The 15,481-nt window shown below is 38.0% G+C and overlaps 1 protein-coding gene across 3 annotated transcripts in view; it reads right to left on the reverse strand.

Moving 5' to 3' along the window:
- Positions 1-295: 295 nt before the first annotated feature.
- The window catches only part of TPPP (tubulin polymerization promoting protein), a 104,914-nt gene continuing 89,728 nt past the window's right edge, over positions 296-15,481 (reverse strand). For 2 of the 3 annotated variants that reach the window (XM_074870059.1, XM_074870053.1), the window contains exon 4: positions 296-8,632. In XM_074870059.1, coding sequence (XP_074726160.1) covers positions 8,438-8,632 — 195 coding nt within the window. In that variant the 3' untranslated portion in view covers positions 296-8,437. The remainder of the gene's footprint in view (positions 8,633-15,481) is intronic. The other variant, XR_012629146.1, reaches the window with a different exon arrangement.

A 15,481-nucleotide genomic window follows, 5' to 3' on the forward strand; every position in this document is an offset into this window, starting at 1 on the left:
GAAGAAATTCATCCCTGACAAATCTCATTTGATGGATCACTATCATCATGACTATTCAAGGATCATACTAGAGTTCTCAAAATGTTAATAGTCAGCTTTACTCATTATTAAAACTAGGAAAACAAATGGTAAAGAAGAAATATAATCTGCTCAGAACCAGGGAGCTGGTTGTTCAGAGAGTATTTTGATGTAATTTATACATTCATTAGCAATTTGCTTAACATCTAAACTGTAAAATAACTGTTGGTAACAAAGCTTATCAGCAAATACCATTTACTTCAAGAAATCCAGAAAATGATGTAGTAACACATTTATTGATCACTTTACCAACTAAAGATACAATTTTATACAGTCAGTCAACAGCAGTAACATACTTTATGAGAAGCTATGCTTTTAAAATGGTGTTTACAATATGGATTTCACTACAACTTTTCAAGCCAAGCTTTGACAGTGCTAATCAAACAACTGCTGTACTTTTTCCCTAAAACATCAACAATAATGTTGCAGACAAAGTAGCTTTTCCATTGTTAATGTGGGTTTAGAATTTAACAAGACAACTTTAAAAGTTTTATAACATCCATAACATTGTCATTACTTTAACATTCACACTGATAAAGTGATACATTTAATACTTTCTAGCATTAATAAACAGTGTAAAAATATATTGCATATATATATATATATAAATTTGTTTCCTTTTCCTGAAAAACCCTAGTACAAACTAGTAGTATATGATCCCCCTTCAAGTTTCTTTTACTTATTTTAAAGATTGAATAGTAGTACTTTTAAATTAACAGAAACAAAGATATGGAAATAGAGAATCACTGTTGTGCTCCCCCATAACCTCTTGTCATGGTCACTAAGCATATTAACCCCTTGGTAATGGTGGTTCTGTTTTTGCTAACACCAGTTAGAATTTTGGCACTGACTGCAGTGGGGATAAGATTTTGCCCAGTGTGCTTCGCACTGGATGGTGCCTGGCCCCCTTCATCAAGTGGTTAAAAATCTTTGCTTAGGATGTGTTTATCTGTTATAGTTAAGATTAAGAAATGCTATGCTCAAGTTGTTCATTTGCAATAATGAACAAAAAGGTTCAGTGTTAAATCAGTGAGAAAACAAGTAAACTTGTAAGGTTAAATGATCATGTAAAATTTTTACCATGTTGAAAATTTCACAGTGAACACAGTAGGCTAGTACAGCTGAATGTTAATGTTTGCAATGCCTGCAATTATAAATATTGCAGGCATATATTAGCACACAGCAGCTTCCTGGTTTTCTGGACCAAGATGAAAGACAAATGAAAATAATAACAAGAAATAGTAAGATTCACTGAAGGTTTTTAATCATGCTGTACAGTGCTCTCCAAGGAAGACTATGTCAAGACCTATCTCCATATCGCAACTATTTAATGATTAAATTTTTATTAGTGCTCTAGGTAATCAAAGACAAAACAGTTTTGCCTCTACACCTTATGATCAGGTCCTGACAGCATGCACATCCAGATTTGTGCAAATAAAGAATCAAAGTATCTAAATCAAATTAGAAATGGATGTTGGAACAGCATGGACAGATAAACAATCAAAGGAATAAAGCATAATGTGGATAAATAAATGGTTCATGACTGAAGAAAACCAACCTCAAACATTCAAAAATTATACTTCTGTATAAATATATATTTCTCCTGTAATATTTAAATCTGTGAAACATAAAACCTTGCTAAGAATAAACTTCAATATACTTATCCAACATTGACCATTTCTCTGCTTTACAGAATGTAAAGACAAATTACTTTGTATTATAAGTATTATACAAAACATTTTCCCTGCTGCAATAGTTTGCCAAAGCTGATATATTTTGAACCCAGCACAAAGATAAACACAAACACGCTTTTGTTGCATCCAATAACTTTGTTTTTGTCTATGACTTTGTCATTTCATACACTACAATGCTAACAGAAGTAGTTTGCCAACAGGATTTTATACGGGACATCAAAGTTTGTAGGTTAACTGACCTTACACAAAGCGTTTGTAAAGAGCTAGTATGTATTTAGCATGAATATTACAGACATACAGCATTTCAGTTGCATTAATACAACCCTATTTAACAGAGCCCAGGCTGCATTATTTCACATTATTTAATTACTTTGTTTGAAAATAGCATTTGAGCAAATGAAAGCATACAGAAACTCATCTGATGTAAACTGGAGTTTAAAATAATTCACCATAGTGGGGATACAGATTGCCAATTTTTTTTTATTTTGTTGATCATCCATAATATAGCTCCCGATCAAAATGTAAAGATGGGTGAAGTATGAGTGTATTTCTAGGGCTACATTTTTAGTTAACTTAAATGTAACTTTATTCACGTTTGTGATCTGTTCTGAAAAATGTGCAAATAGAAAAATATGGAATCAAGATGACTGAAGGGCAAATTATCACAAGCATTACCTTTAAGACCTTTACAAATGCTTACAACAAAATTTACTTTGTACAGTGCCATAAGCTTTACAGTAACTCACAAAAAGAGATGCTGTATAACTATATTTGAAAATTAATTCATTGGCTGTTTACCTCCAATGGAAAATGGTGGGTGCTTAACTTTTTTCCAAATCAGGTTAGTCAGTTGGGCATTTCAATGTCAATTTCCAAATGTAAGGTATTAAAAAAAAAAGGAAAAAAAACCTGAGGGCTTTTCTTGCCACTCATGTATACCTATGCCCCAAAGTAGTGCATGTGTGCATACATGTGCACATGTGCATGATTACAAAAGAGAATTTATTTTTTAAAAAATCGGTTCAGACTACCAGTATTGCAAATGCCTGTCAAGAATACCGAGGAAATAGACTGGGTTTTTTTCCCTTTTATTTATCATCAGGGTTGCTCTTGCCAAAGTCTATCTAGAGTACATGATCATTTAGTTCAAATGAAACAAGCCAATTCAAACATTTTCTGAGAACAAAGTAAAGAGTTATAGCTTAAAGTTGTTTTGAAATCCACCTTCTCCGTATGGATTTTGAAGCAATATAGCCAAAGTAATATACTGAAAAACATTAAAAAATACGAAATATATTACAGTTATTTCTCCCTGCAAAAACAAATTACTTGGACAATTAAGACATGGAGGTTCTATCTGCAATATTCTTTAGCTCCCTGAAGCACCATTCCTAGCTGGGACGTCTTTCAAAGCATTGTTTTTGAGTTTAATGAGCAAGCATGAATGCAACTAAAGGCATCTCACTAGTTTTAGGATTCTGAAGACTTAAAAAGAACATCCCAATCCATCATTTCCAGCTTATATTAGGTAAACCAAATGGGCACTTGGGTGCACAAAATGAATAACTGAATGTCTAGATGCTATTTTATGGGCAAACACTCCAAATACAGGAGGTGCATGTGTATCAAGTTGAGGCACTCCAGACTATGAGAATTTCACACAAGTTTGAGATCTGTCATTATGCTTCAGGTATTTCATTTTATAAAGGTTTATGCAAGACTCAAGTCCATAGGTATTGTACAACAGTTCTGTTTCCTGTTCCCACCTCAATATACCATGACTTTGTACTTACTAACTGATGATGAACAACTGCGTGTATACATAGTGAGTGTCAACTTGCTTCACAAAGTTGGGACAAAGGAAAATATAGGGCCCATCCAGGACATAATTTTAAATGGTCTCTTGAGAGCGCTCAGAGGAAATCTTGCTTTCACCCTGACTCTCTCTTACTTCCTCACTGTGGAAAAACTCTTCTTGTGACACGGAGTCTATGTTAGAATCAATAGGGTAGATGTGTAAAAACATAAAAGCCTCCTTAGATCTTTACCTTCATGCTATGGAGGGAGAATGGCAGTGTCACCAACTGGCCAAGCTGAACAGCACTGGCTGCAGGACTAGAGTTTGGCCCTAGTAAGATTTAAGGTTTAGATCAACATATATATGGTTTAATTACTTAGCTGGATGCAGAGAGTACGCATACGCACACGCAAACCTGTACAAGTCCTGTGTATTACATTACTTATTACCAACTAATAGACAAGCTAAGAACAGAATATTCACACTACAGTGTACACAAAAGTGTAGTTACTTTGGCACACACGCAAGGCTAACAGTCAGTTAAGAGGACAGGTACTAGTGCAACACATTATATTTGCTCTATCATGAAGGTAAAAGGTTTGTTTCTTGGCCAGTGCAAACAGAATTCTCATTCATGGATGACAGTCACATGCCCCCAGAATACATGCATCACTGAAAGGCACGGTTATGTTTTGAGTATTATACATGCAGGCACAAAGAATTAAAATTTATTTTATAATTATGACAAGCCTTAAGGAAAAAAAAACTATCAATTACAACTTTAAAGTTTTGGTTATGGAGAAAGATACACAAGGATTTTCTCTACAGATGGTTACAGATGGCTGGGAAACCTATCGCTTGCAAGCCAAACCCGTAACAGCCATTTGCCTTTTAGTTCTGGCTAATTCCAGCTACCATTAAAAAAAATGTTAATTGAGCCAATAGAGGGAAAATACAAGTGACTGAAATGCCAATTCATGAACAAAGCTTTCTATAATGCCAAAAAGTTGTTAGAAGAATTTTTAATTTAGATAAGGTCAGTAAAATACATGGAAAATATCATACTTCAACCCAAAATACCTTTGAAGGCCAGTCTCTATGCTGATGAAAAACACAAGTTGTGACATGTGATTAGTTTTGAAATCTCCTTTTCCCTTCTCTAAAGTGAAAAAGAGGTAAGAAATATCATAGCTTTTTTAAAAAAAGTGGCTAGATCCAAATATTTGATTACAGTTAATGGCAACTGTTCACATAGGACTGTTGAAACAGTGTATGTTTTTTTAATGCCTGCTTCTCAGTGACACTACTGGGATAGCTTTGATAGCCACAAAATGCAGGACAGTAATTTTTGTTTCTGGTACTTCGATATTGGCAAGATTGTTGCAAAAGTCTTTACAAGTAACTACAGCACATGGAGTGACTAGAGGGAAGGAGTTAAGATGCCCCAAAAAAGCAGATGCTTGTAAAATTAGGTACCCATGTCCTTACTTCGGAGAGGACATTTAGTTACAGTCTGGACTATGGTGCACAGGAAGAGCATAGCTCAACAACACTTCAAGGGTTGAAAAATGGGTCACTTCCTGCACCCCCTGAGCTATCCCCTCCCCTCATCTCTGAGGTACCAGCTGTTACTTGCTGTCCTGAGAGTTGAGGGAATGGCAGATGAACAAGAAAATGTACTTTGCCTCATTCCCAAGCAGACCTGGAACTTATGGCTAACATTCAAGCTAGTATTCAGGCTTTTCATTTCCTACAGATACTAGTGTAAAAGTAAGAGCTTAAGTAGATGGTTGAACCCCTCATTACACAGCTGCATTTGGTGCTTTTATTCATATCCCTTATCTTCCACACCAAGTGTAGTAAAAGAGAAAAATCTTTCCAAAGTACTATCTTTCCAGCCACAAATTCCCTTTGTCACTGTCATATCAGAACGACTTCTGTTCATACATCTGTTTGATTGAACTTTAAAACTATCCAACTGTAGAAACAAAGAAACAACAAAGTGTGTTCCTCAAAATAAAATACTGCTATCTGAGGCATCTTCTCAGGTCCTGGTCCACAGCTCATTATGCCAGCAAAAGTATTTCAAAGAACTTTGCATCAGGTCTATACAAAGTGCTTTGGTTCATGGCATGGATTTTGTACTGTACAAGTAATGTAAACTCTGTCAGAACTCCAGCTAGTTCCATCAGCCTCTTCTACGCAGAGTAGCTCAATTTCTAGCCAGTGCCAGCTTGGATCTGCCTGCATTCTCAATTCCTTTGCATACCTGGGCTCTTTCACACTGTGAACCAGCAACTTAAAACCTGATTATACCTTAAAACCTTCCTAACCAATCGCTCTTCCTGTGCAGCAAGTCTGGCATTACTGACACTCAGTGTTTGGGTACTTGAGAAAGCCTGACACTTGTGCATCTCAGGTTAAGTATCACCTGATGTGCCAGACAAGGCAGCTGGCTAACAACAAACAGCCAGACCAACAGTGTGCTGAAAGGGCTCTGCAGAGGACTGGACTTCATTTGGGCTGGGTCCAGATCTTTTCAGCTACCAGTGAGTTATGAGTCAAGTCTTAAAGTCAATGGGAAGAATAGGAACACTGGTTTTGCCTGTAACTTAGCTGAAGGATTTATCAAGGTTTAGAGGCTTAGTCTTTTTATTCATAAAAAACAGGACTATCCTGGAGCCTTCTTCAGGCGCACAGGCACCAGTGATGTAGAAGAAGGTTCTCTACAGTTAGACAGTTCATGAGCATGCTGGAATAATTTAGCCATTTTTGGTATCACAGTATGCTATTTTCTGCCTCAGAGTTTCACAGGTCACCAGTGCAATGCAGGAGCGGATAATCATCCATTCCATGGAAATTTTTCTTCAAGAACAATAGGTAACACTTGGAAAGGCTTCACAAAGCTGGATGCTTCTCATCCTGAGCATCCTTATATACATCAAAAATCCTCCCAGGTAACCAGAGCCAACCACGGGAAAAGCCATTTAAATCTTTACAAGAACATGTGCTAAGTTTTGGCAAACTTCCCTCCCTCTTCAAAACAAAACCTAAAATAAGTTATAAACAAACAACCCAATCTCCAAGTCCACAAGGAAGTCCTTGCCTTTGTTTGCTATTGTTGTTTTGGTTTCAGGCTGATGTATGGGCTCAAAGGGTCATTGGAGGCAAAGTTACAAGAAAGGCTACCATTCAATGTTAGAAAACCAAAACATGAACAATTTAAGGGCTGAAAACCAGTGCTCTGTTCCCAGACATTGCCCAAATATAGACTTTTGACCTGCATGGAACATGGCAGCACACACTGCTCACTAAATTTTATGTACTCTCAGTGGGATGCTGATACCTGCTGATACAAGTTGGGGAGAGCAATGAATTTATTAACCTTTATTCAGAGTCGAACATGAAAATCAGTGCATGAGCTCTTTTTGAAAGAAAGCAAAGCAGAATTGCTAGCAGCTGGTTTTGAATACTGGAAATCTTGTCTTTCATAATTTTAGAGAAGCAGAGTAATACATTAGGGTTACTTGTTCAGCTCTTGTGGAAAATTGGACCAGCCTTTTCTCTCCTTTTTAACCAACACAAAAATCAAGTTATTTTTATTCCTGTTAAGCTGTTTTGGCATTCTGGGCCCCAGGCAGGTCAGAAATAGCTGCCTGTACCTTAGGTCTGTGGAACTGGTTCTCATTCTACAGCAGTGGAAAGCCATTCCCTCAATACTATTACTCCCAAGTTAGGTACTAAAATCAAATCACTTGGCTTCAAACAAAATCTAACATAAAATGTAGCCCAGTTATAAAAGTATATTTTTGTGGGCAAATTGCACCTAATTACATGGATATTAATTGTAAATGTCTTTATTTCACGGGGCCATAAAATTTCCTTATATATGCTATAGCTTAAAGGGAATATGTGCCAATGTATGTGTATAATAACATTCACTTAATAGCAATCTGATTGGCAGTGTTTAGTTATAATCTATATTTTAAAGCTTTATTAGCTTAACACCCCTTAATTTCAAATGTGAGGCAGTGCAAACTTGAAAACTGACTGCAAAAAGCTTTAATAGACTTTTTTAGTAATGTCTTGTTTCTCACCTCTCAGGTTAGTACAATAGCTCTGTCCAAATCCAGCCAGTCAGAACCATGCTACAGTACACACAGTAACAAGCACAAAGTATAGACAGGAGGAAAGTAAGGGCTGGTATTTTTCACCTCTTTCTGTTGACATATTATACTTGAGAACCTATACTGTCCTAGAAATAGCTTTTTTTTTCAGTTTTTCATGAGTGGTGTATGACATTTACAGGCTAGCACCTTGTATATTACAACCACTTACTCCCCAATAGTATATTGTTGAATGTTTTCAGGAAAGTGCCAAATCCCTTATAAGACATTTTTTTAAAGCCCCAAAACAGTAGTCAAATCAAGCTGCACAAATAATGGGATATTCTTCAGAAAGACTGCTATGAAAGACCCTTCTTTTCAAGAGGTTCTCTCTGACATCCTCAGGGCAACTGGACATTTAGGAATGTTTGACATCTTTTGCTTGAATTGACAAAGTGTGGTATAACTGCTCTTGACTTTGTTGGGTTTTTTTTTTTGTCTAAAGCTCAACAAAATGATGTATTTTTTGTACCAATATATTTATTTTTGCCAATATACACATGAGGAATGTAATGAAGTGGCTTTGTGCTGCAAGTAGCTCAGCAGATGTTGAAATCAGTTCCAGTTCCTGAAAACAACTTCTTGACAACATAGTCTTAGCATTCACAATAACCAAAACATGTGGGATTCATCTACATCATTCTTACAAATATATTCTCTTTCCCCCTCTTTTTCTCCCTCTGTGTTGTAAACCCTCAGCCTTACTTGCTTCCTTGTACTTTATGATCATATGTGCCTGCATGCTTATAGCCAGATACATATCCTGAAGCATCCACCAGATCTTCTCGGCCAGCTTTGCCTTTTCCTTTGCCACTGGGATCAAACCTCTCTTTGTGAGAACCCGTGAACTTTGATGTATCTGTAAGGCGTGATACAGTTGGAGATGAAATGGCTTTCTATTGGAAGAAAGAAAAGAAAAAAAAAACACATCAGAAATCAATTATTCTTAATACAGATATCTGTACATGCTACCAACATTTAAATCTTTGCTAATGATGGAGACTACATAAGTATCTACTCACTTCCAGCAAAAGAACATAAAAAACATTTGTTTCTTGCCATTACATACAATGAGAATAATCATATAGCCAAGAACAAAATAGCGCAATTTATGTCAAAAACTTTTGGACGAGACTTTCAATATGAGATACTTCTGTTTATTAATCAAGTTCTAAGCATCAAAGATACAAAGAAGTCATAGGGAACAGCCCTGTTCAAAATCCATTATGTCAACATCCAATCATAAAAGCCTGGCTCCACCAATACAGGAGAAACAAAGCAATACAGCCAGAATTCACTGCTTCAAGAGACAAATTTATTCTAAACTCTAGGATTCATGAGAGAAGCAACAAACTAGAAAAACAGAAACTTATTTTCGATGTTAGCTAATTAGCAGTCTATGAAATGGCACTGAGCAAAGACTTTCCTCTACATTGTTTCCACTGAGCCATATCAGGCTACTTAAAAATCAGTTTTGCTGTCACTGAGACAGAGAAAATTTGATTACACAAACAGAAAGAAAAATAAATTTCACAGAACAATATACAAGCACGCTAACCTGTGTGCTTGGACTGGGAACAGTCTCTCTGATCCTTAAGTTTACATTTTATAATCAGAAAAGAAAGGACACTAAAGGAGAAGGGAAAACACAAAAAATTTTTGTGTAGCACTGGAAATCTTGGGTATCTTTCTTATGTGTGCCACCCTGTTAGAGTGCATTTTAGAAACAAAAGTGACATGGGCTTCACTGCAGTGAAGTAAATGCTCTGGGAAACTGTCTTTCATCAAAAACCTCATTCTCCCTCTACACATCCTCAGCCCAAATAAATGCTTATTAATGAGACCTAACAAATGGGCTGACACATAGCTCTTCCACAGGATGACATACGTCGAATATCTTTTAATGCTGAACATTAAAAGATCAGAGACTTGGAAAAGATCTTTCAATCTGTACCAAGAGGAAGAGGATATTTGGATTCAGTTAGAATGGGAATGAATGCTATAATTTGTACACCATGGAAGCTGAACGTCCCCCACACCATTTAAATAAAAGCTGTTTTGAGGGAATTTGTCCACATACATAACTACTTAACGAGAATCTCAGGTTGTATATTTCTGCTTTTCTCCCTCCAAACATATCCAACACGTGAAATACTGCACTGCTCTACAGCATTACTTTCACATAAGGCCCTGAGGGGAAAGGTGGTGTGGAAGTGAGAGTTCCATCACTATCTGAAAGAAAACAACCACTGCAGCATTGATTTCTCAAAACAGCATTACTGAATGACCTTTATGGACTCTTGCCTTGCAGTCTCAGAGTACTATTTGCAGAAGTGGTTATTTTTCTGTATTGAAAAACAGAAATTAAGACAATGCTTAGGAAGAAGTATTGCTTCTTAATACATACAGGTTTCTTGTCCACATTGGCCTGCTAGCACCTTATAACCAGGAAACAAGTATTCACAGTAATTTAAAAAAATACACCCTGTGATCAGTAATTGTGTTAGCACCCAGCTAGATAAAATGAAAATGCAATAAAAATGTATAAGCTGAAACATCAAAAGCAGCAAAGTAAAAACTCCCAGCCTGGTGCCTAGCTGAGAACTTATTCTTTCTGTTCCTCAAGGTATTAATAAATCGAACGAGTTGTACACACAGTCACACAACAGCACCAAAGGACTGTCTGGCCACTGGAAATTATGCTGACGACTCGAGGAAAGTGAAGTTACACACTTCTGTAAGAGTGCATAACCTGTTAGCTTCACCCTGGGCACAGGCACTAGGAATTCTGTGCTATTTTAAGTCTTACTTGTGGATCACTGTTTGTTAAGTCAAGGAAAACATGGGGGCTTGTACCTTGAAAAAGATTCTGGCACAAACCAGTAGGAATAAGCTTTTATATGGTGTAGTGCTTCCTGTTATGCAGTGTTCATGAGTAAGAACCCAGCCACTACTTGAAGACAAATTGTCAGACTGCTTAACTGAACAAAGTGTTCTACCAACAACCATTTTGAACCATGAAGCACCTATAGAAGCGGGCAGTACACGCTCACCTAATTCATAAATACATAGGGTCCCCATTTCATTTTCATTTTAAAACCCGCATAGGTCATAACAGCTGCAGAAGCATACTAATAAAGGCTGACTTAGGACAGAATACATGTGGGGAAGTTTCTTATGCTTGTTTAAGTTATTACTAGATCATTCTCCCTCCAAAAGAACATATTATGCTTCTGAATAAAGGCATTTTCTTAACTATTAGCACACTTCTTGTGTGTTCTTAACAAACTTATGAAGAAAATGAAGATCCCATCTGTGATTCTCCCCATGTAAGCCAGCAAGGAAAAAGTTAGGGCACCATACTTGCCAATGTATCTTTCACCATCCTTAACATCAGGAGAAGCTGCTATAGAAGTTGATTAAAGGACTAAACTTTGCTCTATGTTTACTTATATAACACTATTGCTAAAAGCTACAGGAAGCTACCAGTGTTGTATTGTAAACATGGAAATACTCCAAATGCAAGACAGGGGCAATATTCAGTATAAAGTTAATTAAACCTAACACATATTTACTTTCCTTGTATTTCATCACCACTACTTTACAGAAATTCAGTTTTCTCTAAATATACATGTAGAGAGAAGTCTCAGAAACTCTAGTTGACTGTCTTTTCCTTTACCAAATTAATTCTCATGACAGACTGCTGTTCTGAGAATTTGTAATATTAAGTTTAATCACTGTTTGGAAAAAGAAGGACTACAGCTTCTGCTCCTCTGTTTCAAAGAAGTGGCATGACAGTATGAAATTTGCCTCAATACCCAAATTACAATAATAATAAATATGAATTTTGGTACAGTAACATAATTATAACAGACATACTAAGACTTGTATGAGTATGAATGTATGAAGTATGAATATGAATGACAATATGAAAGGAAATACACATATATTAACACACAAGAAGAAATAGTAAAATGAGGATTAATAGAATGGCCTGTGTTAATAACAAGGGGCGTTCTCAGGAAACTACTCCCAGGACATCCTTCCCAGTGGTAAACTTGAGGTATGTGTTGTTTATATCAAGACATTCTGCACTCTGGTAAGACCACAACACAGATGACTTATCAGGAAAAAAAAGGTGCATCCTAACAAGACGATAGCAACAAGGTTGAAGCGTGCCACAGAAGCCTTTCCTTTTCCTGTTAGTCTGCTGGGGAAACAGTGACACATTTCAAAACAACATGGAAAACAGAGAATGGGCAACAGCTTGGCCTACAATTTATGGAGACTGAACGAAGGACCAGTCTGTAAAACTATTGATTCTTAAAGGTCATGAAACATTTAAGCGAAAACTAGTTTGTCTTTGCCAATCATGAAGAACCCAGGAGGCATAGTGATGTCTCAGTAGTGAGTATCTGTTGTCCTCTGTGTCCCACACACAGAGGGGATGCAATGTGTGTGCCAAAATGTGACCAATTTGGCACACACATCTTCATGCTTGACCATGAGAGTGTGAGTGAATGAAATCTATCAGAAAATAGGTACATGCAAATGAGAATCAGCTTACTAGAGACTTTGATTTTACCTTCACTTAGCACTGAGAAGGGTTTTTGGGTTTTGTTTGTTTGTTTGTCTTCCCCCACTACTTTCCCTTGATACTTCTCCATTTGGAATTTACTAGTCATCTGTCTACAGATTTCACATCCACTACTTCCTTCTAGTGTCTCATAACATTGTTACGTCCTCCGGTGAAGACTTGTGCTAGGACTAACATGAAAACATTCTTTTATAATTCATACTTCAAATGCTAGAGCCAAGTGTGTTCCCAGTGCAACAGCAATAGAGCAAATGGTTGAAACACAGAAAAAAACAGGTGTATGGTTTAGCACCCCTTTGATATATCTCAAAAAGAAAAAAAAACAAACCATCACACTTATTTAGCAGACAACTTGGGACAATTGTTCAGATCTTTGGCTTTCATATCTATTAATTGAAAGTTGATATGTGTATGTGCAGGGAGAAAGAAACAACAACATTCTAAGTAAAGGTAAATTAATACTACAGATTAAAAAATACAATTTTTTTGTCCTGAAAAACAGTTAAACAAAACCTAAAGCCCCAGCACAATGAACATCACAACTGCAGAGCAAGAACAACAGTGATCCCACATCCTGTGTTCTTTCAGCCCAGGATGTATCAGAAGGCTTTCTGCATCCCAGGAGTCACAATATGTGAAACGAACATTAAGGCAGTAGCTGCAAGGCAAACATGCTTTCTTCAAACTGTTTTTGACTGAGTAAGAACTGCAGTCTTTTCCTAAGTTGCACGTGAAGTCACTGGTGCACCCCTTCCCACATGTGACAGCTGGAAATCCCTGTTGGTTACTAGCTGGCACAATTTCTATGAAATGGGAGATTCGCTTTGTTTCCAACAGTACAAAATTCAAACAATTTTAATTCCTTGTACAATATGCTCTCACTCCCTGAACTGATTCACCCATATAAAAGATCACAGAAAATGAGATGCCACCATAAGGCTATGCAGAACACCCCACTTCTTCTCCTTTTATGTTTCCTACGATGAATGCATATCCATTACAAAGAAAATATTACATCCTCTTTAAGGTTGTGTGAACATTACACAGAAGGGCCAGGTGCAATCTAAGCATCCTGCTAAGGTGCTTTCTTTCAAAAAAGCCTTTGTAAAACAGAGTAGAATATACAAGGACTTCACATCTGGCTTGGACTCCTCAACCAGAAGCAGCTAGTGGTACTATATATCACAAAATCATAGAAGGGCCGAGGCTGGAAGAGACCTCTGGAGGTCATCTGCTCCAAACTCCCACCCCCTCACCTAGAGCCAGTTGCTCAGGATCATGTCCAGATGGCTTTTGAATATCTCCAACGATGGAGACACCTCCCTGGGTAACCTGTGACAGTGCCTGGTCACCTTCATAGTGAAAAGGTGTTTCCAGAAACCTCCGATGTTTCAGTTTGTGCCCACTGCCTTTTGTCCTATCACAGGGCAGTACTGAAAAGAGCCTGGCGCCATCCTCTTTGCACCATCCCTTCAGGTATTTATATACATGGATGAGATTCCCCCTCGGGCCTTCTCTTCTCCAGGCTAAACAGTCCCAGCTCTCTCAGCCTCTTTTAATAGCAGAGATGCTCCAGACCCTTAGTCATCTTCATGGCTTTTCACTGGACTCTCTCCAGTAGCTCCATATCAGTCTTCTACTGCAGAGCCTGGAATTGAACATAGCACTCCAGATGTGACCTTACCAGTGCTGAACAGAGAGGAAGGATCACCTCCCTCAGTCCACTTGGCAATACTTTGCCTAGTGCAGCCCAGGATAGCCGTAGCCTTCTTTGCCACAAGGGCACATCACTGTCTCATGTTCAACTTGGTGTCCACCAGGACCCCCAGGTCCTTTGCTGCCAAGCTGCTTTCCAGCTGGGTGCCCCCCCGAATATACTGGTGTGCAAGGTTGTTCCTTGCCAGGTGTAGGACTTTCCACTTCTCCTCGACGAACTTCCCGATGTCCCTGTCAGCCCATTTCTCCAGCCTGTCGAGGTCCCTCTGGATGGCGGCATCTGGGTGACCTACCAGCCACTCCACCCAACTTTGTGTCGTCAGAAAAGTTGCTGAGAGTACACTCTGCCCCATTGTGCAGATCACTAATGAAAATGTTAAACAGGACTGGACTGAATATGCCCCCTTTGAGGTACTCTGCTAGTTACTGGTCTCCAACTTGACTTTGCACCACTAATCACCACCCTCAGGGCTCGGTCATTCAGCCAGTTTTCAATCCACCTCGCTGTCTGCTCATCCAGCCCCTACAGCAACAACTTGAGGGGCTACGAGACTCTTATAGGAGACTATGTCAAAGGCCTTACTGAAGCCCAGATAGATACTATCCACTGCTCTTCCCTCATCTACCAGGCCAGTCACTTCATTGTAGAAGTTTATCAAGTTGGTCAAGCATGAATTTCCCTTGGTAAAGACATGCTGACTACTCCTGATGACTTTCTTGTCCTTCACGTGCCTGGAAATGATTTCTAGGATTAGCTGTTCCATCACCTTCAGTGTCCTAAGGTGACAAGTTTATTCATAAAGCTCATCTTCTTTGAGCCGATGTCTTATTTTTAGTGAACTGCCTTTATGCACCCAACTTGGGTTTTAGCAAAATGGTGTTTCTGTTTATGAATAACAAAACCAACTACAGAGACTAAACTGGCAATTGAGCAAAGGGCAAAAACAATTGAAAGAGCAGCTGGGAGCTCATTCTTCTGTGCAACCCAGCTGTTCATTACTAATTACACATGGGCATTGGGGGCCAAATAAAAAAAGAGGGATGTGTGGGGAGCTGACCATCCCTCATCAGTGGGGAAAAATGTAGGAAGAAATACAGTGAACAGCAAAATGGGCTGGATGAGGACAATTTCCATCTTAGCAAGTCAACACTCTCCCTTCTTTTTCACAACAAACCTATTTTGTCTGTGGTTTGTTGTGATTCTATCATGTTACATAGCAATTGTGTTCGAACTGTTTACTATCTAGAGTATGTTATATAATCTCTCTAGTTACATTTTTCTAAAGGCAATAAATTACTTGGAGCCAACCTCCTCCTTTCCTTTCTGTGAGCCCACAGAAGCCTCTATTTTCCTACTCTTATTTGCACATAGAGTTAACCACAAAGTTTGCATATCACAGAAGATGCACATGAACTTTTATTTTTTTTAGTT

Source organism: Strix uralensis, chromosome 1 (genome assembly GCF_047716275.1).
Source record: "Strix uralensis isolate ZFMK-TIS-50842 chromosome 1, bStrUra1, whole genome shotgun sequence".
Lineage (NCBI taxonomy): Eukaryota > Metazoa > Chordata > Aves > Strigiformes > Strigidae > Strix > Strix uralensis.